This window comes from Talpa europaea (assembly GCF_964194135.1).
Source record: "Talpa europaea genome assembly, chromosome: 16".
Classification (NCBI taxonomy): Eukaryota; Metazoa; Chordata; class Mammalia; order Eulipotyphla; family Talpidae; genus Talpa; species Talpa europaea.
In genome coordinates, this window is record NC_140084.1 from 22,173,762 (window position 1) to 22,199,418 (window position 25,657).

The following is a 25,657-nucleotide window of genomic DNA, read 5'->3' on the forward strand; positions in this document are numbered from 1 at the left end:
GTTTAGCACTGTGTTAAAAACAGTATGGACTGATACAAAAGAATATAAGATATACAATAAAATACCCACGCTACAGAGCTTGTACTTTTTATATATTTGTTTCATCTCTATAGTTACGTATTAGAAATGCCAGAGGTCGATGTTACTTAATCATTAAAAAAGCACAATAGATAGTAAGTCCTCAGTGGGCCTCCCCTGGTGGCGAAGCGGTTGAGCTCTGGGTTGCGAAGCTGCCCGCAGCCACCGCAGCGCCAGTTCAATCCCCGGCTGCCAGGCGAGGGTCCCACATGGAGCGCAGACCTCTCCTGCCACCCGCTGCTCCCCTCAGTGGTGTATTTTGTCACTCTGCCTGTTCTGTTCCCCACTCTGGCTCTGGTGAATTCTCTCACCCTCCTGTGCTTCTGACTGTACCCAGTGCTTGTACAAATTAAAAAAAAAAGATAATAAGTCCTCAGTTTAGAGGAGAGTAAGATCAGAACTGACTGCATTTACATTAATGGAGGAAGCGCTGGGTTGGGATCTTAAAACAAGCCTAAGGTTTAGAGAGGAAAAGAAAGGCTATATGCAAATACAGGTTTGACAGTAAGGAAGCTATATGGCTGGCACAGTATGCTAAAAAAAAAAAAAAAAATTAGTTTGCCACTCCAGTTATTCTCTTTTTTCCCTTGTAGAGACTAATTAAACTTATTTGTTTCACTAAGTAGTCTGTTCTAGGTTAGTTAAAAAATTATAATATCAGGGCATCCACAGTGGCACAGTGGTTGCGCGCTGGGTTGCGAAGCTGCCTGCAGCCTCTGCAGCTCCGGTTCGATCCCCGGCCACTGGGCAAGGGTCCCACATGGCGCGCAGACCTCTCCTGCCGCCCGCTGCTCCCCTCAGCAGTGTACTTCGGTCCTTCTGCCTGTTCTGCTCCCCGCAATGGCTCTGGTGAATTCTCTCACCCTCCCGTGCTTCTGACTATACCCAGTGCTTGTATAAATAAATAAAATAAATCTTTAAAAAAATTATAATATCACTATGAAAATTTATCAATATTAAATTTTGATAAAAAGTACATTTATCTTATTGCTTGAAAGATTCCTTGCGATAATTATCTGAGCAAACAGCCGATAAAGTTATTGGCATCAAAGAGTTAATACCAATGAGATACATCATAACAAGTCACCATGGAACAGTTAATGAAAAACAGATGATCATGCAAACATGAGTTCACAAAATTTCACTGTTAGATATTTAAAATGTAATCTCTATGAACTGATTAAATTACTTAAATGTAACATTTAATATGAAGTTGTAATGTGTAAAAACCAATAGAAGGAAATAGCAATTTTATGGTTCATGAAAATGGACAGAAAAATCCCAATGGAGATAAAACCAATGGAGAATGAAAAGACTGAAAAACTGCATTAGTTAACATGGAGTATAAACATTACTGTTCTTTCTGGAAGTCACTCAAAACAAAATGCATTTTGGATCAATATTTAGTCCAGATCACTATTATCTTCCCACTTTAAGATTTAAATGTAAACCAGTCTTTCTTTTTCTTTTCCATTTCCCACCTCATAATCATTTAGCTCTAAAAAACATATCTTTGGCTGTCTATAAAATCAAGCCCCATCCTATGACATCTTCCTTCACATAAACACATACTTGAAGCAAAAGGCTAGCATTCGTGTGTGGGAAAACAGGGAAAGGGAGTGACAAAATCTAGAGAATATGCAGAAGATAAGACAAAGCTGCCCTGTTTTCCCTTTGCTATTTAAGACCACAGAACAGTGGTGCCTACTTAGAGGCTGAGGAAAAACAAAATTTTGCAGGAACTCAATTGTGAGTATGTGACCAGTACTTAAATGCCAAGACCTGGGCGTTTCCAAAATGCCTCAACTGTCACATGGAACCACTTGTTCCCACAAGCTCTACCCACTGGCTGTGCCAAGTCCTTGTACAGTTTTTTCTCCCCACTAGTCTCTTCTAGTAAGTAACTGCCACATACATGCATATCATTCTCACCCTCTCCCCTTCATCATAGTCCACTCTCCACCTGCTACACAGGTTTACCAAAGGAAAAAAAATTCTCAAGTCTTTGATCATTGAGTAGGTAGGTGTAGAATGATTCACTAATAAATACAGATTCCTATTTGGCAACAATCACTATACATATCATACATTAGTAAAAAGCTTATATTAAGATACATTTAGGCAACTACCCAAGCTCCATCTACAAAAGACGCATCAAGTAAATTCTTACTTGCTTTAAATTCCAATCTCGGTAATAATCACAAACATGACAATATAGACATTGTAAAAACAAATTCTATCTCTATCAGTAAAGAGTCCACACAGAGATCTGTTTAAATCTAATGTTCACAAGAACTGGTGAGAATTACAACATAACACATTATCCACTGATAGGAAACATAAAAAATATTTTTCCCCCACAATTCTGCCACAAGTTAAATAATAATGCTGAGAAAAAGTACATTTAAAAAGCAGATTATATAAGTTATAGTGAAATTTAATCCAAAACTTGTTCCTCAGAATTTAGAATTAAAATAATAATTAAAGCTAATATTTAGTGAATGCTCACTGTGCTTTCCAAGCCTTACTGAATAATCAACACAAATGTGGAAAGAAATACAGATTGCCCATGTGTCATGACATTAATTCCACTTGACAGTAATTCCACAAACTTACTCTCTAAATTCCATCAAATACTTACATAATACTTACACTGTGCTACATGCAACAAGAGAAAGAATAAAGTACTGAAACTTTTCAGTGCATGAATCAACTCACTTGAATGGGGAACATCTCCCAAAAGCTCTAAAGCTAAAATGAGAAAGAAGACTTACTCCAAGACTTCAAAGAATAATGATCTCATTTCTTTACAAAAGCAAACTACAGCCTCTAGTGGTGCCTGTGAGAATTAAGAAAAGTCTAAGCAGGCAACAAAAATATCTTTTGAAATTTCCAGAAAGAATGACCCAAATTGCTCATTTTCAAAATCTTGGAAAGATTTTTCTTCAACGCCTAACAAATGTATATAAACAAATAAAAGATAGTAGTAACAACCATTTATCAGTTTCTGATAGTTTCCCAGGCCATCTAAGGCTAGTGATCTTCTGAATGAGGCAAATGGAAATAAGATATTATAAAACAATCATTCCCATGCCCCTCATTCCAAGTGTAATCCATCTCCTCCAAATTGTAAATATGCATCAAATTACTCTTGGTCACTGGCAGTTGTTCACTGCTTGGGTTGGGGTGCTGGGCAATGCCTTCATTTATAATGTGGACTACTTTAATAACTTTAAGATTGAGGGTATGGTCTTGAGGACAGATGTATCACCTTCAGTTTTGTTACTTTCTACTAGAAGTTAAGGTGCTTCTGCAAAAAAATTTTCTTAGTTGAGATATACTAATCAGTTTCAGATGTACAACACTGTATTCTTTTATAAGTAGTTTGTGACTTCTACATTTTTAATGTTCTTCATTTTAAAATACTCTTTAATACATACATGGCAGGTATGTTTTCTCACAAATTGTAAGTGCTATGAGACCCTTAAACCATGAAATAGAGGTTTAATCTTCCCGAGGCAACTTCCAACCCGAGCAACGTAAATCAGAGAGAACGAAATAAAGAATATTACATGAGTTCTGAGTCTTATTTTTATATAGAGTCTGTAAAAAATGCAAGAATATGCCTTAATAATTATCCTAATCTTTCTCATTACTCATTATTCAACAAGTCCTCTTAAAAGAAACTTTAAAAACAAGCAGAACAAATTTGTTTATCAAAGATGGGTCATTGTTTATGAACTGCTACTAGGCCAAAATTAAGTGTGAAGATATAACATCTAATCATAAGCCACTTACAATTCTAATTCAAATGAGACTGCAAAAAAGCGGGGGCACAGACTCATTCTTCACTGTCAATATGGTGAAGGTTAGCTTGGTTACATCATGATGGTGGAGGCTCTAGGCTAGATAACAAGTACTGTGTAAGTCCTTCCCATTCAAGGGACCCCAAATTGACCCGAGAAAAAGATAAATATTATGCCTTAGCCTCAACTGAATAGGAAGGCGAATCAGAGACTAAACCGAAAGATTTCTACCTGTGTCCTCGAATGTCAGATTGATCGCACACCCCTCCAAGTGCAATCCTGTGGAACTCTCGCCCTAAAGTCTTGGCCACTGATCGTCCCACACTTGTTTTACCAACTCCAGGAGGGCCAACAAAGCAGAGAATGGGGCCCTTCAGGTTGTTTTTCAGCTGTCTGACAGCCAAGTATTCCAATACTCTTTTCTTCAATTTTTCCATGGCATAATGATCATTATCCAGAAGAATCCGGGCTGCTCGAATGTCCAGACGATCTGTCAAATAACCCAACAGAAATAATCTGAGCACATAAAATTTTTAAACGAACACATTTCAAGCCTGGCAAGGGCAAAATCTTTTTTAGAAAAAAAGATGCGATAAGACTTGGATCCTTCTAAACAAGTCCTTGGGGAGATTCAAACTTGGTTTTTCTGCTTAAGAAGTTTCGGTATTTACAGAAATAGTTGGCACTACACAATTGAAAACTCAAGGAGTTAATGCATATTATTTCAGTTACAATTATTTTCTAGATACACTGTTTTCTATGGAGATGTAATTTCTCCATATTCTATTTGTGCTGGCATTTGCTCTTTTTAAGTGTTTTTTTTTTTTATTACAGATTATGTGATCATTCCAGAAAACTGACACTAAAAAAAAAAAAAAAAAAAAAAAAAAGGCACCAGTACCCCATAGTCTCATGCCTTCCCCACATTACTGCCTTCACTTTGATATGTATTATTTCAGGTTCTATGTGTGCGTGTGTGGGCACCCATGCTTGCACGAGCATGTACTCACACACTTCTTTTTAAAAATAGTATCACATGATACCTTCAAATTTTGTACACTACGCTGCTTTTCTATGTAATACATCATGATATCTTTCAGGATCATATGTATTTTTCAATAACACTTTAGTGGCTACATAAGATCTCATTAATGATCTATGTTCACTTAAATAATTTCATATTGCTCAGCATTTAGGATGATTACAAATCTTTAAAAAGTATACTTCACTGTATATCCTTGTAACTAAATCTCCATATAGATGCATAAATATTTCCTTCAGCTAATCTTCTATAAGCAGAAGTGCTAGGTTAAAAAAAATTAAGACATAAAAAATTGTCAAGTTCTATTGATTGAAGTCTCACCAGAAGTTAGACTTTGTTTCTAGAGTCAAGCTTTATCAGGTGAATGCTTTAGTACTTAAAATACTTAAACACTAGGTCACTGAAGCCAAAATTGCACTCATCAGCTGATGGCAGGCAGGAGAAAATACACAATGTCATACTGTCAGTGAAAGAAGGGGATGGGGAAGGAAAAACATACACAAATCTACTCTTTTTTTATTTTAAATGTATTTATTTATTTTGCGAGGAACTGGAGTGTAGGCCACAGGTGTGGGGGTGAGAGAATTCACCAGAGACAGAGTGGGATGCAGAACAGGAAGATCTACTGAAATACACTGCTGAGGGGAGCAGTGGGTGAGATAGGAGAGGTCTGCTGCACCATGTGGGTAGCTCCCTGGCCAGGGATCAAACTCAGGCTTTAGCAGTGGTAGTGCTAAGTCTTAACCCCTAGGCCACCAGGGAGGCCTACACAAATCCACTCTTACAATCAGTTATTTGGAACTTGTTATGTATTTTTCCTACAGGGAAAAAAATGGTCTTAATGGTAGTTTGGTTCCCAAGCTAGTCTATAAAAACCTAGCTAAGCAATTTATATATATATATATATATATATACATATATACATATATATGCATACATATATATGCACACATATATAATTTAATTATAGTACTATTAATTTTAGTAAAAGTCTTGGCTGAGCAACTTGGAAAGGGAAAAATAAAACTTCTTCCCACTTTCTTGACTTCAGAATCCAAACAATAAATAAAAATGAAAAACAGAAATTTTACAAGTCGTTTAGAATGTTGACCCTGACACAAAATTCTATCAAATACAAAACAGTGCCATTTCATATAGCTCTAAATATTAAGATGCTGGTAAATCAAATTATCAAAAGAATAATTTATTAAGTTACAGGGAGTTATGCAGTGATGGTTCAATACTGGTTACTGATATACTTACTAAACCACTATATCCAAGGAGAAAAGCTTTCCATTAAAACACTTGTACAAAAAAGGCACTAGATAGAATGCAACACCTACTTCTGGTTAACACTAAGTAAACTACAGAATTCTTTGTAATAGAAAAAAACCTGAAAACACAATGAAAGTGTTTCCTCCAAGAAATATGCTATGTAAATACAAGTTTAAAAGTTTATAAAAAGTTCTTTTAAACTTTAACAGGAAGATGATTTCCATGCTATATAAAAGATTATTTTTTATCTTTCCAACGCAGGATACATTTTATTTGATTATTCATTTTATTATTCATCTGAATAATACTGTGGTTATGTGTAAAAAATTAAAAACTTACTTGAACATATATTTCTCTATTTACAATTGGAAGATTAAAATGGTATCTACTTGGTTCCTCCTATTCCAGATGGGAAAATTGGCAAACATTTCTTCCAACTCTTTTCTCTCTGCTTTTGATAATCTCTACTTAGGTAAGCTTCTAGTTAGGTAAACTCTCTGACAATTTATTATTTGAATAAAAAAGAAATTACTTTTTTTTTATGACATGGATTTTATTATTTATTTATTTTTATTTGAAGTAATATTAGGATAACCCCATCAGGTATTGTCACCAAGGTAACCTTCAAGAATTGAAAGACATTTTCATGGTTTTATAACCACACTCACAACAATTATTTAGGTCTGTAAATATAATAATGGTTTGGAAGTTCAACATGACTCCTCTTATACTACAATTTACACATCTCTAGTTCTCTGATGAAACACTAAAGAAGAATTTTCATGATAGGCATGAGAGCTATGCATCCCCAATACTGACACACACCCGGCCTTCTGACATGTGGGTGGCCGCCTTCCCTAGTTGTGAAAATAATAACAGCTTTGCCTCTTTTCATATTTTCTTCATTGTTCTAGTAAAGAATGAGTGTCATAACTCTATGTTCAAATATTTTCCCTAAGAAACTCTCTATAAGTCTAGTAAAAATTCATGATTGCACTTTATAAATAAGACAAGTGGGAAACAGAGGAAATTGAGAGCAATTTACTAGTAGGTTACTAATGGCAAACAATCAAACTTGCAATTTTAATATTCTTAGGCTACCATACTACATACTCACCACATTTCTCTTAAGTCATTAATTTAATTCTGGAACACACAAAATATTACCAAGAAAATAAAATTTCAAAAAAAAGACTCTGGCATTACCAAGTCATCTGGCTGTCCCTTATACTACTGTCAAAAGACAAAATAGGGTTTCAAAATTGTCACAACTCTATCAATGACACAAACAAATACCTATCCACATACCAAGATGGGAGCTTGGCACATTAAATGAAAGCAGAGTAAACACATATAAAGTTTACAGAACTATTTAAGTAACTTTCTTTCCCAGTTAAAACTAAGAGGGAGCAGGGTCCTCTCTAAATCTTGCAGAATAAGAGTATGTCATTTAAAAAGTAGACACTGGGGAGTCACGAGTTAACAGAAGACCCTGAATCAAAATGTATTTTCCACCAGCCCAGCTGAATCTAGAACCACATCTAAATTCAAACTCATCAGGGGACAATAAGGAACTAATTCAATGGGAATCCATATTCTCCTGCATTTCTCTCACTAAAATGGTTCCAGGAAATTTTGAATTAGGAATTAAATGAAGAAATTTAGCTTCGGTTTGTTTGGTAAAACACCTTCAACCAGAAGGAGATGTGCTGTCATGACATGTAAACATGAAGTAATTTAGCAGCAGAGTTCACAGCAGCTTTATATGCAGTAGCCCAAAAAATGGAAACAACCCAAAACATCAAATGACTCAACAAATTACCTGATATAAACAGCAACATGAATGAACCTCAAAATAATTGGGATGAAAGAACAAGGAAAAAAAGGAATATATACACTGTTCCATTTACATAAAATTTTAGGGAATAGGAACTAACCTGTAGTAGCTACTGTGGAGGGGGAGTAAGGAGGAAAGAGTAGGAAGAAGAGATTACAGAGGAGCATGAGAAAACTTTTGGAGGTGATGGATATCTTTATTGTTTTAATTATATTACATGAAAATTCTAAAATTCATCAAAATGTACATATTTTATATTAACATTTTACATAGAAACATTTCACATGAATATATAATACCATAATAAGGTTGGCAAATAAAGTTTCACCAGTATTTTTTTTATTAACCAGGATAATACATCTGTTCCATTTTTAAAAGTCATCATATAGTTACTTTTATACCAACAACAGCTTATTTACTGTTGAACTCAGTAAACCTTGTACGTAAACTTAACAAGAGTGTCCAATAATAAATATTCAGTTGAAAGACAACTGAATACTTTCATCCCAAGAGAAAACACATAATATATACAAAAAAAAAAAAAAAAAAAAACAAAAACAAAACCTGGAATCAAATGCCCTTGATAGAGAAGAAAATTCTACTGAAAAGATGAAAATAATTTCAACTCTTTAAATAGCTGTTTAGTAAACTTCCAAATGGCAAAACTGTTCTATTGCTGTTCTGTTTTTATATGTAATTATTTCTTTTAGAAAATAGAAAAAGTCTACTGCCTACAGTATCAATTTAGCACTTATGCCAACTAACTCAAACTGTTTCTATATCCTGACAAATACCTCAAATAGTACATTTATTGTCGGTTGACTATTGGTATTGAGAAACACATATTTCACTAATTAAATAAAATTCTACTTTCTCCAAAATGAGACAAAAAGGCACTTTCACATAGCATCTTCCTTTTCTGTTTGAATGCAAGACATAGATTATAGAAGTTCAGTCTCTTAATAATTCACATCAAGAACTCACGTAACAAATATTTCAACAGAATTTGCATGCACTTTCTGAGTGACAATTAGACTGCAAAAGGCTTTATTTTGTTGGCTCACCAGTTGTACTCTTGTTCCAAGGAAGTTCCACCATAAGTTCTAAATAATTTCTTGTCAGAGCATATTCTGGCATTGACTGAGGCATTTTTTTGAGTCTATGAGGAAAGAATACATAGCAGACATATTCATGACTACAGTAGGATTCCACAAAAACAGAAAAATTTAGTGTATCTCCTTTTGTTGGTCAGAAATATCATGCATATTTATATTTGGTAAAACAAAATTTTTAAAAAGTAGTTAATAAAAAGATTTTTTAATAAACTAAATTAGTAAATTTAAGTTATTAATTTGTTTATTAAACAAAATTAAATATTTATATATTATATTAAATCTGCTATTAATGGAAACATTTTATTAACTAAATTTATACTGTAATAGATACCAAATGGAGAGGAGGGGGAGACTACTATATCTGAGTCTGTCTGAAATATTGTCTTACCAGGTATGAACATCTCACAAGGAAGAGTCTCAAATCACACTTACACACTGGTTTATGTGTCACACTAAGACTTAAGAGCCTAACCACTAACACAATTGCCACGTACTTTTTGGTTGGATCAGAGATGAAATTAGTTCATAAATAAAAGCTAGCATCAGATACTTAGTAAAAAAATATACCTTCTACAATATAGGCAGTGCTTAACAAAGTATACACAATTTGTTCTACATTTACTAATCAGATTTAATATAAAATATCCCTCAGCTATATGTACTAATGTTAACTGTGAAAGTCAAGTCTTTAACACATTCAATGAGGCTTGTTGCAACTGAAAGAAAATGCAACATAGTCACAATGTTGTGTGTTAAGGTAAACTGGCTTTCCATTTAACTATGAGATTACAGGAATGCCCTTGTAACACTTCTCTGTACTTTATTTGAGAAACTAAGAGTCCCTGCTATGTAGAATTTATAATCTAAAGAAATCAGTGACATGTGAAGAACACAATGGTCACTGAACAAATATTATGTGGATACAAAGTATGGTCCATTCTTTTTTTTTTTTTTTTTTTAAAGATTTATTTAGTTATACAAGAACTGGTGTACAGGCCAGAGGCACATGGGTACTAAGAATGTTTTAAGAATCAGATTCTGGTTGTGGAAAAGCATTCCATAGTTCACAATACAACCTGAGAATCAGGAAAGCTGTGAAACATATGATTGGACAATGGAAAGAAAAGATGAACAGACACCTATGACTACATTAAATAAAAGATCAAATAATAAGAAACAAATGACTCGGCTTTCAGTTATTCAAAGTAGCAGATTCAAGTTTCTATGAGCAACAATATTTAAGATTACTATGTAAAATGAAAACTATATTGACTGAATGACTTCTACAATTTACCTCTTTATCTCTTTCACACAGACTTTATGAGCCTGCTCTGGCATATTGGATGTTCGTATTTTTTTCTCTAACATGATAATGTCATCATTATCTTCATCCTCATCCTCATCTTCTAAAGTACCTGGGATGTGTGTAATCCTCCTAATAGGGCGTATTGCTATAACCTAAATGAGAAAATAGGAGAGTAAATAAATTGCAAATAAAGTACTCAGCTATATGTAAAGTTACAGTTAGTAGTGAATAAACATTTTGATGGCCAGAGCCTAAATCTTTAAGTTCAGAATCACATTAGGAAGCACATCCACATATGGAGGTAGCAGAACTTAAAAAATAGACCAAAATATGGTAGACATGATTTTTTGGTATCTGCTTACACTGCTAGTCTGGGAAAAAACAAACAAGCAAACAAAAAACACATCAAGGAACTGGATACTAGTTACAACACCTAGGAACTAGCTTCCTTTGAGCTACTGCTGCAGTCACTATTTATTTTCCTGATACACATTACTACTTACCATTTGGCAACTGAATAAATTCCATTCTTCCCCCTCAACATTATAAAATTTCTCTCTAACATCTTTCACCATGGGCTCTTTGCTCTGATTCAACACATATAAAAAATCTTCCACTTTCAAAATATCTTCTTATCTATAACTTTCCTGTTAACTACATACTATTTTATTCCCTCCTTGGGGTGTTCTTGCTTTTGCAACCATGGTTTTAACCACTACTTCCCCTTCTTCTTTTTACTTGAGTAATCTGTACTTTGACTTTTGCCTCCATCATGACAAAACTCTTCTTTGAAATCCAATACCATCTTCTGTGTCAAGTCAACTGGCCTTTATGTTTTCTTCCCCTATGATCTCCTCATCATATTTTAACTACCTATGTGCTCTTTTGAAATTCTCAACTCATTAGTAACATGAACTGACTCCTGCCATTACTGGAGCAAAATGACAGATTGGTATTTACTATTATTTTTAACTTTAACATGATTACATTAAGTCCTTAAATGTTTAGTGAACAGTCATAAAAAATAACATGAAATGAAAATGTATGAAAATGAAGATTGAGGATGTATATTTTACAACTCAGCGTTATCTCTGCCATACACATAAGAGACATTATAGTTTAACACAATATTAAAATGGTTAAAGTAGTATAAGACTTCACATTAGTAACTCAAATTGTTAAGTTTTTGAAATTTTTATAATAACTGCACATCATTTTTAAATTTATTTTCCCTCCACCAAACCACCAATGCCCATGTTACCTGACATTTAATTTAAAAGCCTCAGAATTTATTTTTATAGCCATGAAATTATCTATTTAATACATTCAAATATAAAGTATTAAAAGCAAAGTAGTAAATAAAAATGTAATCTTATAAAAACAAGTACCAAATATATACTTTCATTCGCAGATAAAATTAATAAAGCATTATAAAGTATGAGAAAGTGGAAGAGCAATTTGTCACTTGTTTGATAATTTTCTTGGAGCAACTTTGAACAAATTTCTTTTTAAGCAATGCTAATCTGTATTGCTAGTGGGCTGCGGTTTTCTGTGTCTCCCAATGCAGAGAATGCACTGGTTTCTTCCCACACAAAATGAATAACTGAGTTAATGATAAGGATTTGCTCTCAAGTCAGAAATAATTCAGGTTTCTGTGTTTGTATCCTAGAACAGCAGACACCTGAAACTCCTAGCTCACCAACCATTCACCTCAGTCTACTTCACTGCTCCTTCTTCATTTCCACCAAGGAGGAATCCTTTACTTCTGCTTCTTTTTCTACCATATATTCTCCTTGATAAAGGAACACTGTGCTGATGATCATCCATCAAAGCCCTAACATTATTCTCATCTCTCCATTTTATGTTCAGTAGCCTTCAAGATCTCCAACTGCCTTCAGAGAACTGCCATTTCCACTTTTGTCCACATCAAATATGTCCCTGATCTTAATTCTGCCCATATATAACAATAATAAAATCAACAGTTCAAGGCAGATTTCAGAAAGACTCCATCATCTATAAAAATGTGAGATATGATAATGAAGGTATCACAAGTCAATGAAATTGGGAGGATTATTAAATAAGTGTTTAGTCAAATAAAAAGCTCTTTGTGGGAAAAGACAAAGGCCGTCTTCACTTATTAACAGGATAAAATAAAGGACATAGGGGTTAAAGAATTAAAGACTTAAAAAAAGTCAACTAAAGGGCCTCCCTGGTGGTGCAGGCGGTTGAGCACAGCGTTGTGAAGCTGTCCACAGCCTCTGCAGCATGGGTCCAATCCTTGCTGGCCGCGGAGCAACCCACATGGCGTGGCAGACCTTTCCTGTCTCTCCCGCTGCTCCCCTCAGCAGTGTATTTCGTTCGTCTGCCTGTTCTGTTCCCACTCTGTCTCTGGTGAATCCTCTCTCCCTCCCACACCTCTAGCCTGTACTTTAGTTCTTGTAGAAATAAAATAAATCTTTAAAAAAAAAGTCAACTAAAGGAAAACTGAAAGGGAAGTGGATATTTATCAAATCAGTGGAGAATAGAGGAAATTGAAGTTTACATGATAGGAAAAGACTAGGCATTTGACCAAATGAAAATCAAAACTTCTAAGATAAAAATAAAAAAGCCAGCCAAATTATGGCATAATATACTGAAATACAGTTGTTTCAGGAAACAATTTTGAGGTATGTTCCTAATACTACATGCAATGAAAACAAATGTTATACTCAAAGCCAATCTTCACAGTTATTTGCTAATTTAAAAATGTTGAAAACTCTCAAAACAACAAAACTGTTTGCATGTAAAATGTAAAAATAGGAAAAGAAAGACTCCAAGCATAAAAAAGGATGAGAGGGAAACAGATCAACATTCAAAATTTTATTAGTAATTTGAGTGGGAAGAGATGATGAATTTTTTTCCTTTCTTTATTCCCTAATATTTTTTTCTTAAAAAACAAAACAAAACAAAAACAAGAAAACCCATCCACAAACAAACCTGAATCTCATATCACATAAAAGCTGGGAAACTGAAGAAATGTTTAATGAAATATTTACCCGTTTATCATCATCTTGTTTGTGTTTTCTCGTTTTTTGAAGCAATTTCAGGCCTTCAATTTGTCTGACAATCAATGGTATGGTCATCTTGAACCTTTCCTCCAGACTCACAGCATCTAAAATCTAAGGAAAAACGTGAGTCAATTAGCAGCGCGTCCCTTAGGCTAACACAACCAAATTAACTATATTAAATCAGCAAGGCCATCTGACATGAATACCAGAATCTTGAAAGAGAAAAAAAATTACCTTGAGTTTTCATTTAAAAATGAAGCTGTATACATTGCTCCAAGAGAAAGAACAAAACACATCAATTCTTTCTGGGAATTATTCTCTTAAAGTCCAAAATTTAGCAATATTACATATTAGGCCTAAACAAACTCTAGGTTTAAATATTAAATTTTTACAGACACAAGTGAATGAAAGCACGCCTAACCAACCTCCACCAATTGTTTCTCTGATTAACGAATGCTCTCCATTCTGGAAGACATACTTGTAAATGCTCACAGCCAAGTTAACCCTCGGTCTTCCTGCTCTCTTCTGCCCCGACCTGTTGAACTGAATTCTTATGTATATCCCCAACCTATTTATATAAGTGCAACTATTTATAGTTGCACTTGCTACTATAATGGTTGGGCTTAACTATTAAACTGATAAAAATAAGGAGGGTGGTTTTAATGAGCACTTAATTAAATGTTCTACGAAGATTCAATAAAGCAGACCGCTAAAAAATACTATAAAAGTAAGTGTGCAAGAAAACTCTGGTGGGCAAACATACAAATTAAGAGTCTATGCTTGGATTATTATTAGGTCTCTTTAACACTTACTTTGCTTTAAAGAAACTGAGATTGTAAATCACAGATAATGCAGGTGTGGTTGTTAAGGAACATCATGAAGAAGTCTAATAAAGCAAGACTGTACAAAAGGATAGGATCACAACTCTACAAATAGGGAGACAGAGTGTATTTATATATTAAAGTGAAATTAAATATTTACCTTTTCTAGTATTCTCTTATTTAACAAACTTTTCTCATGACTACTAATACTGACTACATGAATAAATAGAGTACAAAAAAAAGTAAAACAGTGACTTCTAAAGTTATTTTAAGTGTAAAGCATTTTAACTACTTTTGTTAAGTTTCCAGGATCTAGTATCTCTTACCTGAAGATGACAATTTATGATCTATATCCACATAGAAAGTGACAGAGCATTCAAAAAAGGAAACACTGTACCTGGAGCTTCTCTTTGTTGCTTGTTCGGATAATTGATGTCAGAATATCTGGTAAAGCTTCCCTTGGAAGACTATCTAAAAGACGTCTCAATTTGGCAACTGCAGGGACAGACATGTCCAACATTTCAACCAACTACAAGGGAAAAAAAAAGTCTTATTAAATGAAATGTACATTATTTATGAATTAAGAAATCAGATTTTCACTTAGAGTTATAAAGTTTGGGCCTCAGAGTCATTTTTAAAAGGCTGCCTGTGTGACCTAATAAAAAGACTTTGTAAATTTGAGATCTTATTTTAAATTTCATCAAAAAAATTAAAATTCATAGAAAGTTTGCAATAGTAAATAAATTCCTGTATCTTCTTTCCCTAAATTCACCAATTAACATTTTGCCCCATTCTCTCTCTCTTCCCACGCAGACACATGCAAACACATGCGCATGCTCACTATTTATTACTGCTGACATTTCAGAGTGAATTGCAGACATCCTGACCCTTGTTCTGAGTTAACATTCTCTTACATAATCACAGTGCAACTATCAAATTCTGGAAACTGAACACAGTTGATTGTATTATGTTAACCAATTGGTATTTGAAATGTTTTTTAGTGGAATATTTGGGTTCAGTAGACTGTAAGCACTGACTGTGAATGATTTTTTATAAGAATAACCTCCTAGGTATATCAAGGAGTGAAGCCAGAGTAAGCCTGAGGCAAGCTTTCAGGAACTGTGACAGTCTTTGGGCTTTTGACAACAATCTACTTTTCTTCTGGGCACATGGTAAGATCACACTTTCTCACCTCCTCTGAGAACATGTTAGGAGTCCTACCTTAGCCCACAAAACAGAGAAAGTAACAATTCCTTTTGGACAGAAGCACTAAAACACATTGAAAAGTATGCCACATTTCCTGTTTCTGCCTCAGCATAACAGAAGCATGTTTTGGATTAATCTCTAATTCACCTGGGTCCCTATGCGTTGCTAATAGGCTGATTACCAAGCCTGCTAGTTTTAGGCATGAAGCAGGTGTAAGAACTACACTTTTTGTTAAGCTATGTGACAGATTTTGGAGTACTTTACACAGCAAAACAGTCGCACTGACTAATTCACAAATGATGTACCAAATTATCATTTAGTCACTCAAATAAGACTTCACATGCCAGTAATAATCAAACCTCTTTAAAAGTAATTCAGGAACCTATCCATTACCTGGCTGGAGTCCAGGAAGTTAAATAAAGCATAATTATCACGAAGCTATTCAGGTGGGAAAAGTAGATATTAGAATTTGAGGACTCTCCTAGGAATTCATCCCAATACATTAAGACAGTTAAAATTCATTATCTAAGCACATGCTATGTACAAACCATTTGTCAGAAACAATATACCGCTCCATACAAGATGGCTAAAGCAGGAATGAATTAAAGTTTGGTAGGGCAAACAGACCTATAAGACAAATTTCAATTCAATATAAGCATTTTATTAACAGAAATGCAGAAGGGGTTAGGGAGGCCCTGGCAAAGGAGCAGTAAAAGCCTACAGCAGATGGGGACGCAGAAGCTGAACCTGACAATTCAGAGGAGAGCATTCCCAGTAGAGAGAACAGAAGGAAATATCACAGAGACATGAAATAACAGTAAGTCAAGCTCTCTGATGTACAGTGTGGCGAGAACTATGGAATAACTAGAGTTCAGAAGGGCCTTAATGTTACACTAAAAAATGTGAATTTTATCCTAGAACCATTAAAGTACATTACTTAGGAGAGAATTTTAAGAAAGCCTTAGGAGAACTTTTAAATGAAAGGCTTAGGATGGTTAAAGATAGAAGAAACTGAAACAAAATCAGGAAGCTACTGAAGAAGTCTATTGATAAAGAATGTAGAAGTAGGTAAAAGCATTAACTGAAAACAAAGTTAATGCCTAAAAAGAGGAATGATAAAATTATGATATTCCAACTCAATGAAATTATAGAAGTTCTTAATCTGAAAATTAGGTGTGGATATAAAAACAAAAAAGTGAATATGGACCAAGACCAGGAGACAAATAAAATTTAAAGCAGACGCATGATGGTAGTAAAATTTATGGTTGTTTTTCTATAAAAATCCCTTTAATGTCACTACAGAATCTTTACATGTTTAAATATATCTGTTGATTCATAGTGGGGAGAAGTAAACAGCAAAGTGGAAGAAACTGTAAAGCTATATCCAACAGGAGAAAAAGACCCAGGGAATGCTACCCTCCCAGAAGAAGAAAAACTATTTACCCCTCTATCTCCATTCCCAAATAACATTCACTTACTCTAGTTCTCAAGCTCAAGCTTCTCTCAACAGTGTAAGCTCTTTCTTTCAGCCCCCATTGAAGTTAGTTACAGTTCCAAATTTCGCATTTCTTTTGTTGGTGTTCATCACATTAGCAAAGTGCCGCTTCCAATGCTAGGCCAGCATCCACTCTGCACACTTTTCAGTGATCAATGGTGTTTATAAACAAGCCCTTCAGATAATACCTGATATTCACAGATCGGTATAGTCACTGGGTTACATCAATTAAAAAGTAGAAGACTATAATGTATTTCAATAAGGTTTGAAGCAGAATGGGGCATAAAAAGAGCTTTCTGTTTAATCTAGAGTTAACCAAAAAATCCTTTACACCCAGAATTAAGGAGTCAAAGATTTGACTTAAAGCATGCTTAAAGTGTGCTTCTCTTACAGTCTTGCAGTTAATCCATGTTTTAACCATACTTGAAGTCATTCTAACTCTGACTTAACTTATTCCATAGTTATTGCCAGGTGCAGTGTGAAATGACTTCTGAACAGTATAAGGTAACCTGAGGCCTAGGTACTCTGGTGACAAAAAGCTTCTATGAACTATCTTAAATTTTAACATTTTTTAGATTTAATAACCATATGGGTTGAAGACACCAAGAGTTATATGGAAAACTCTGGAAATATTCTTTGGAAAAAATTTTAGAAAAGGTTGGCGAATATGTCTTACAACGATTTAGGTACGATCCCAGACATAAGCAAACTGAAATTATTAACTGATTTAAGCATATGCTGCCTTAAAACTTCACTAGCCAACAAAATGTTTGCATTTTAGGGGAACAAAGGAACTGAAGAAAAAAAGAGTTTTGAGGAAAAACTAAAAGCAACTCACTTGCACTGCATATTTGTAAAACTGTTCTGAGAGTTCTCCTAGCTCCTCCCTCGTTTTACAGGTGTTGGGAAATTCCTCCAGCCGGTCCAACTGCTCCACTTCAGCAACAGGGTATGGCTTCTCTTTTAAGACTTGTACAATCTGGAAACGGCACAGGCCCGTAATCAGCAGAGTGTAGTGGGGCTTTGGCCAGTTGCTGCCCACAACCTGCACTGCCAGCGCGGCTGTCCCGATCCTGAAAAACACAAAGCAGAGGCTCAATGTGGTAAAGCAGAGGCATCTCCCAAAGAGTTGGCTTTTCTGAGAAACTCATTAATTTAAAGCATAAACCAATTATTTCTCTATTTAATTAAGCATTTGAGTACACACTCTGTTAGGTCACCATCATTAGCTACGGGCAAAGCAGACATCATGTAAGTATTAGTTCTTCTTTAAGGAATTAGGCAGAAATTCTTAAACATTTGGATTTAAGCATAACAACCTAAAAGTAGTTGACAATTACTTAGCTTAAATTAATACTGCCAATTGAGAGCGAGGCAATGTTATACCAGAATAAATATTAGTATCTTAAACAAGTTGAAATATAAATAGCATGAGATAAACCAACCTGAGATATCTGATCCAAGGCCACTTTTACTACTTATATCAAGCCAGATTTTTACACAATTAAGCTATGAAACTTCTATATATCTATCTTATCACAAACTACCATCAACATCTGGGAATTAACATCTATACCCTTGAACACTGATTTTCTAAATGTGGGGGCTGAATAGTAGAGGCTATAGTCGCCGACTACAGAGAGCTAGATAAAGACCTATACCTCAAGAAGGTAGAAACCTAGTTCTCCTCTAAGTGGTAATCACCTCATCTAAATCTAGTGGAAAAGGCAATTTTTATTTAAGTCTTAGCTCCTCATCAGGATGTACCAATTCTGACCAAGTCACATATACACTAAAGTCACAGAAAGGAAGTCTCATCCAAACTAAGCCAGAGTTAGAGAAAACAGAAAAAGCAACATTCAGGAGACACTTCTAGATTCCAAACTAAAATGATATTTCCTCCCTTCAGGAAAGGTGGTAATTTGAGAAAATAAACAAGAATTAAAGCAACTAAAGCTCTCAACACCCTGGGAATGGTAATACTAGAATATTGCATTTGCCCATCTCAAATATACCAAATCACAAATACAGTATGTGAATATTATAGTGCATTTGCTTACTTTCATATGTATTTAGTTCTTGATCACATCCTTATTATTCATTCAGTAGATTATGTATTAACCACTGGCTTCCCTCTGCCACTCAGTGTTTTTTGAGCTAGCTCCATCTTTTTTACCACCATTGAACAGGGGGTAAAAGCGGATTTAAACCAAAAATCAGGAAGACAAACATCTTAGGGAGGAAAAAACCACATTAAAAACTGGAAATGATTTAGCAATTATTATTATTATTGAGTAATTTGTGTTGCGGCTGCGTTTCTTCAGTCATTAAACAGTAACAGGTGATATCTCCCACTTCCTGAAAACCAATTCAGATATCCTTAGAAAGTCAGTGGCATTACATTAATAAGAGACAAACTGATACTATAATTCATGGCAGATGACATTCGCCAATGCTTACACAATGCAAAAGAAGTTCACATTTCCTTCTATAAGAAATGTCAACAGACAAGAAGCCGGATCCTTGGCCTAAAGGGTTTACAATCTAGAACCAAGGAGAAACCAGGAGACAGATGAGATAATCCCAACCTCCAAATGAGGGGATGTTTCACTATTTGGGCTGTGTCACCACGCAAAGGTCAGACTAAAAATGAATTTCCTTACAAAGTAAATCAAATAATTTTGCTAACTGTAAAAAGAAGATGTTCCAAACTTAATGTTCCAAGATTAAAGTGGATTTATACTGTTCTTCTCCAAATGAAACAATATGTGTAAAAATGTTATAAATCAACTGGTTCTTAACTTTAAATCACTTGCAGCTGACTAGACTATTTTAATGAAAAACATGATCTGTGAACTGATAGACTGGCTACAAACAGTACTTAGTGACAGACATTTTGTGGGCAGAACTCTATGAAAAAGGACCATGTTTAATGTTATTTTATACAAGTTCTAGTGTATATTGGGCTCTTGATTTTATACATATAAAATAGAGCTTGCATAAACAAAATTAATGCTTTCCCTCTGATACATAATAAGCTTTATATCAAGTTAATCATCTTTCTAAATATCCCAGTTCTATGAAGATATGTTTTACTAGGCATAATCAAAAAGCAACCCTTTGATTTTGCAAGAGATTCAAATTTACATATCCAGATGAATGGTATTCTTTCCTTTTAGATAGCAGCACTGAAATCTATACCTTAATACTGTGATATTTTACAGATTAAAGAATTTGGAAACTTCTAACTGGGATCTACTTTCAGAGTTATATTGTTTTATCCAATGGCTATCCATCAAGTGCAGTGGGGGGGGTATCTAAAAGTAGTACTACTAAGGAAAGCAGTTTTCAAGATGAGAGTACTACATAAATATCTTAAACTCATTTCTATGTGCCAAATATTTAATTTTCTTCAAACTTTAAAGCCCTCCCTCCCTCCGTCTCGCTCTTTTTTTAGAATCTTCAATCTTCCAAGGCCTTTCTGTAGCAATGCTAGCTCAGCTCAGCCTATTTGAAAGAATATGGGGCCTCCCCAAAACCTCTACTTGTGATATTTACATTTAAAACTACCCTTTTGGGAAATGTTAACACTAACACAAAGGATTACTGCTACGCACTTTAAAAAAGGATTTCTTAAGTATTATTTCACTATAAATCACCTTTCCCCACTGTGAGGAAGGTAGCATTTATCTTCTTGTTACAGAGTAACTGAGGTTCAAAAAGGGTAAACAAGTCAGTTATTCACAGTTGTGAGGATAAGAAATAGCAATAGGGGACCTGAATTAGTTTTCATAACCAATTGTACTCTTTTCTCACCACAATGGATAATATGAATTTGCATGCACTAGTAACTAACACAGCTTCTAAAGTAACTGAGATACTGATGTATCTATAGTCGACATCTAATGTTCACATCTTAAGACACTTAATAGAGAGAAGCACTTCTACAAAAGCTTTGGAAACAAAATTAATTAAAACATCTTTTTAGTTTTGTCTTGTCACCTTATCTTTTGGAATTTTGATGATTTTTGGCAAAGTTTATCATATTAACAATGATCTAGAAATTAGGAAGGCGTGTATTAGGATAACCCCAAGTTCCACAACAGATGGGGCTTTTACAACTCCAAACTTTTTGATTTCCACTCCTTTCTTAAAATTTTTTCTAAATTTAAGAAATGCCACATGCAGACAGACCTTCCTTTAATGCAGATTTGGGAAAACTTAAGTAGAACTGTTCATTACGTATTTGCTAACATAAAAGAGTAAATGTTAAAATCTTATTATCAAGTAATAATTTTTTAATGGCTAAGATACAAGTAGGTGTACTGCATGAACAAAGAGTTGATCCAAACAATGAAACTCTCCCATCTGTTATATGCAGCATTCATTTTTTATTAGATAAATGGCAATGAAACTAATTTGGGGGTCTCACAGATGATGAAGCAGCTAAAATAACAATGAGGAGGGATTGAGAAATGAACATTATGAGGAAATACAACCAAGTACCCTGGAGAATTCTAGATAATCATCTTGAAATGAATGAAAGGGCAATATACAGGTAGCACTAAATTATCCCTTTTCACTGAGTAAGCAATGGGTCACTTTAGAAGCCACTAAAAACACAATATAGTCCAAGGTGTCCAGAGGTAGCATGGGAGCCAAATTCTACCCTGCAGGGATAATCCAAGCTCTTCCTTTAAAAAGATTCCAGTGTCTTACAACATGCTTAACCACTAAAAAGCAGAAAGGCGCTGTGCTGTCCAAAACAGCAAAGAAAGAGATCCAAGTAAGTCAAGGTCTGGCCCTGCTACCTTATGTGACAAGGAACACAGGGGAACAAATGACTTCAGCCACTCCTTGAAGACTGAGACAGTGTCACCTGGATGGTATAAAGGAGAAAAAGAGCCTTGAGCAGAGGCCCCTGCCTTCCCTCTGGAGTTGTACCACCATCTGGAAAGCAGGTAACTGGGAAAGAAGAGATTTGTGTATCAAAACAGAATAATGCTATAGATAACTCAATATAGATACACTATTAACTTTTTTTTAGTAAAGGATATTTTAAAGGTCACATTAGAGAAAATAAAAAGACATTCTTTCTACACAGATTTTTCAAGTAGCCAATAACTCTAGGTTATAGATGGTCTGGTGGGGCCTTATGCCGGGGTTCTATGAAGAACTTGCAATAAAAGTTTTCTAATTTTTCATGATTAAATTTTGACATTGGTATTCATTTAAAAGAAAGGAAACAAGCTGAATGTCAAGGACAAGATTATGCATCAACTGAGTATGAGTGATTACGGCCAGGCAGGAGAACTTAGTTATCATTGTTTTTCAGGAATTTATATAAAAGTTAAAAACCCTCCAAAATGTTGCCAGAATACTAACAGTCATTATTCAAACTTAAATTATGACTAAATTTACTTCTCAAATTCATAGTATGGCCATGGGTTATCACCATGCACATATGCACAATGGCAGTAAAACAAAAAATCAAATCAAGACCATTTTTACCTCGACAGGCAATTAGGGGCATGGGCACAGAAAGCAAAAAAAATATGGGAGGCTTAAGGAATAGGGGCATATCTAAGACAGAGTTGCCTTAGTACAAAATCTAAGACAGAGTTGCCTGAAACTTGCCCAATGTTTCCCAAGCAATAATCACAGCAGATCAGAGAGGAACTGTGCTTGAGAAGAACGAGGCTTCCACAATGTGGACTAACAGTGAACTATTAAGATTTTTTTCATTTTCTTCTGTTTTAGGAGGGTTGAAAAGAGGTACAGTCTCCTTAAAAAAATGTAGTCACAAGATTTTCCTGCCTAAATCCTCCAAAAATCAATTCAGAGTCAGGAATCTCTAACTTTATGAAAGAATAACTGCAGGTGAAGAAGGGGCTATAAATTGAAAATCTCTCTCTCTCTCTCTACTTTTATTTATGTTTCCATTATTATCTCTATCACTCTCTCCCTAAATTTATTTATTTTCTTACATCATCGTTCATTTTTGTACAATATTTGACTTCTCCCCTCAGGTTCTCCCACCCACTGCTATAGCAACCGGTGAGCCATCACTACAGTCCCCTGTGCTTCTACAGTCCCTCTTCCTGCTTCTGCCTTTTCTCCCTCCCCCTTCCCTGTTGTAAGCCTCAGATCTATGATCAGTTTGCAGGTTTTGTCTTTTCCATGACCTTTTCTTCAGTTTCCCTATATCCCGCCTGTAAGCGAAACCATTTGATATTTTTTTTTAATAGAGGCATGTTTTTATTTATTTATTTATTTTATTTGTTTGTTTTGTTTATACATGCACTGGGTACAGTCAGAAGAAAGGGAGGGTGAGAGAATTCACCAGAGCCAGAGTGGGGAGCAGAGCAGGCAGAAGGACTGAAGTACACTGCTGAGGGGAGCAGCGGGTGGCAGGAGAGGTCTGCGCACCATGTGGGATCCTCCTCCGGTGGCCGGGGAGCAGCCGGGGATCGAACCAGCGCCGCAGAGGCCGCGGGCAGCTTCGCAACCCAGCGCTCAACCGCTGCGCCACCGGGGAGGCCCACCATTTGATATTTCTTTTTCCTTCTGTTTTGTTGATTAGCATAAGCCCTTCCAGCTCCATTCATGTGGTTGCAAATGGCATGTTTATCTTTTTTGATCACTGTATCACTGTCTCTCTGCTTGTTTCTCTCTAAGATAATCTCTCTAAGATAATCTAAAATAATCTCTCTAAAATAATCTCTTTCTACCCTTCTCTCTCTACCTCTATCTCTCTCTGGCATAGAGAGAGATATTCTCTATTCTCTTTCTCTATCTCAAAAAAGAAAAAAAGTTGCAAACATCTCAAGAAGAGTTAAGGGTTGGGGAGGGGACTGGAAGGTGAGTTTGACGATAATAATTGCATTTTTGAGAACATATCAGCATTTTTCAATAGAAATGAGACTTATATGTGTAAATCTGGTAGCCACATGATAAAGTAATAAGAAACAGGCAAAATGTTCGTATTTAACTCCCCAAACTCAAAATATTATAGTTCTAATATTTAATATATAAAATGTATTAACTTAATAATCCACAAAACTTTTAGTATTTCAATTTGGAAGGGCCATTTTTCAGGTGCTCTATAGCCACAAGTTGCTAGAGGGTCTAGTAAGGACCACACAGCTATCAAACATGGCGTAAAGAGGATTGCATAATCTTCCTAACACACCAAAGAGATGGCTGCTTTTACCTTCCAAATTACAGACCAATAAACAGGTACAGGTGGGGTCTCTCCCCCAGTATCACACAACCAGGGCCGTGGTAAGCTTGGGGCCTTGAGAAATGTTAAGAGGTAAAACAAGAAAAATAAATGAGAAGCTAGGAAAGTTCCAGAAAGGAACAAGGGAGAATGTGAGCAGAACACGCCATTCAAGAAATAAAAAACAGGGCATCCCTGGTGGGTGCACAGGGATTAAAGTCTCAGTGCTATCAAGCACTGAGTTCCAGCCTATCCTGCTCCCTACTCTGTCTCTGGTGAATCCTCTCCCTCCCCACCCCCCCTCCTCTGGCCTACACCCCAGTTCTTGCATGCATAAACAAACAAAAATAGATCTTTAAGAAAGAAAAGAGAAGTACCTAAGGGAGGCCATGGGACACGCTGGGGGTGTGGAAGAAAGGCACCAAAAGCGAATCGAAGGGGAGGTGCAGTTTAGGACGAGCTCGGAAAGAGAAAACCTGTGGAGTAACAGCTGTCCCAGCTTAGAGGACCAAAAAAATGGGGAGAAAGGGAAGATAGGAAAACAAAGCTGAGGGGCCAGGAAACCTAGGGTCTGCAGACCTGGGGGGCGGGGAGGGCAACGCATCAAACTGCTAACAGCTGCGGCTGACGGTGGAATTTTTACTGCTTCATGGACGATGATTAAACAGCCCTAGGTAGCTGTGTCACCCCGATCTCACACGAGGGGGAACTGGACAGGTCGAACCAAGCCGCGCCAGGGGCCCCCGAAGCGGGTCAGGGTCCCGGGTCGAGGCCGCGTCGCCGGCCTACCTGTGCAGCGGCGGCAGGTCCTGCGCGTCGCTGGCCGGGTCGGGCGTGTTGGGGATGACCCCCAGGATGGTGCTCTGCAGCGACGTGCCCTTGAGCAGGCGGCTCCGCACCAGCTGCAGGTTGCGGGCCGAGTCCACGCTGGTGCGCATGGTGGAGCCGGGCAGCAGCACGCCCTCGTTGGTGAGCAGCAGCGGGAGGCGGCCGGGGATCTGGATGGGGCTGACCGACGACATGGCGGCAGCCCTTCGCGCTGGGGCGTCCGCAGGGGCGCCCCGGACAGCTCCGCTCGCCCGAGGTGGCCGCTACCTCCGCTGGCCTCCGGCCCTGCGCCGCGGCCCGCCCCCCGGCTCCCCACCCCTGGCTCCGCCGCCGCCACTTCCGGCGCCGCTACGGCCCGCGTCCAGGGTCAAATACCGCCGCTTTGCGCTGCCCCCTCCTGGCGCCGCCGGGTATGACGCGGGTCGTATTTACGCTAAAGGAGGCGCACTAAGCCCGCTGTCCCTTCACCTCTTGGGTCTTCACTCCAGCCAGGCTTACTCTTAGAGCTGTCCCCTGGGGTGTGTTTGGAAGGGCGACCCTGTTGCAATTACATCTACCTGAATTTTTTTTTAAGATTTA

General features: G+C 36.4%; 1 protein-coding gene across 2 annotated transcripts in view; it reads right to left on the reverse strand.

The window, feature by feature from the left end:
• The window catches only part of LONP2 (lon peptidase 2, peroxisomal), a gene marked incomplete at both ends in the record, with an annotated part of 80,825 nt that extends 55,553 nt beyond the window's left edge, over positions 1 to 25,272 (reverse strand). Inside the window, 7 exons of one of the 2 annotated variants that reach the window (XM_084257656.1) lie at positions 4,116 to 4,374; positions 9,103 to 9,197; positions 10,448 to 10,611; positions 13,495 to 13,617; positions 14,725 to 14,856; positions 17,867 to 18,101; positions 25,040 to 25,272. In XM_084257656.1, the coding sequence (XP_084113782.1) occupies positions 4,116 to 4,374; positions 9,103 to 9,197; positions 10,448 to 10,611; positions 13,495 to 13,617; positions 14,725 to 14,856; positions 17,867 to 18,101; positions 25,040 to 25,272 (1,241 nt within the window). The remainder of the gene's footprint in view (positions 1 to 4,115; positions 4,375 to 9,102; positions 9,198 to 10,447; positions 10,612 to 13,494; positions 13,618 to 14,724; positions 14,857 to 17,866; positions 18,102 to 25,039) is intronic. The other variant, XM_084257657.1, reaches the window with a different exon arrangement.
• Positions 25,273 to 25,657: the final 385 nt, after the last annotated feature.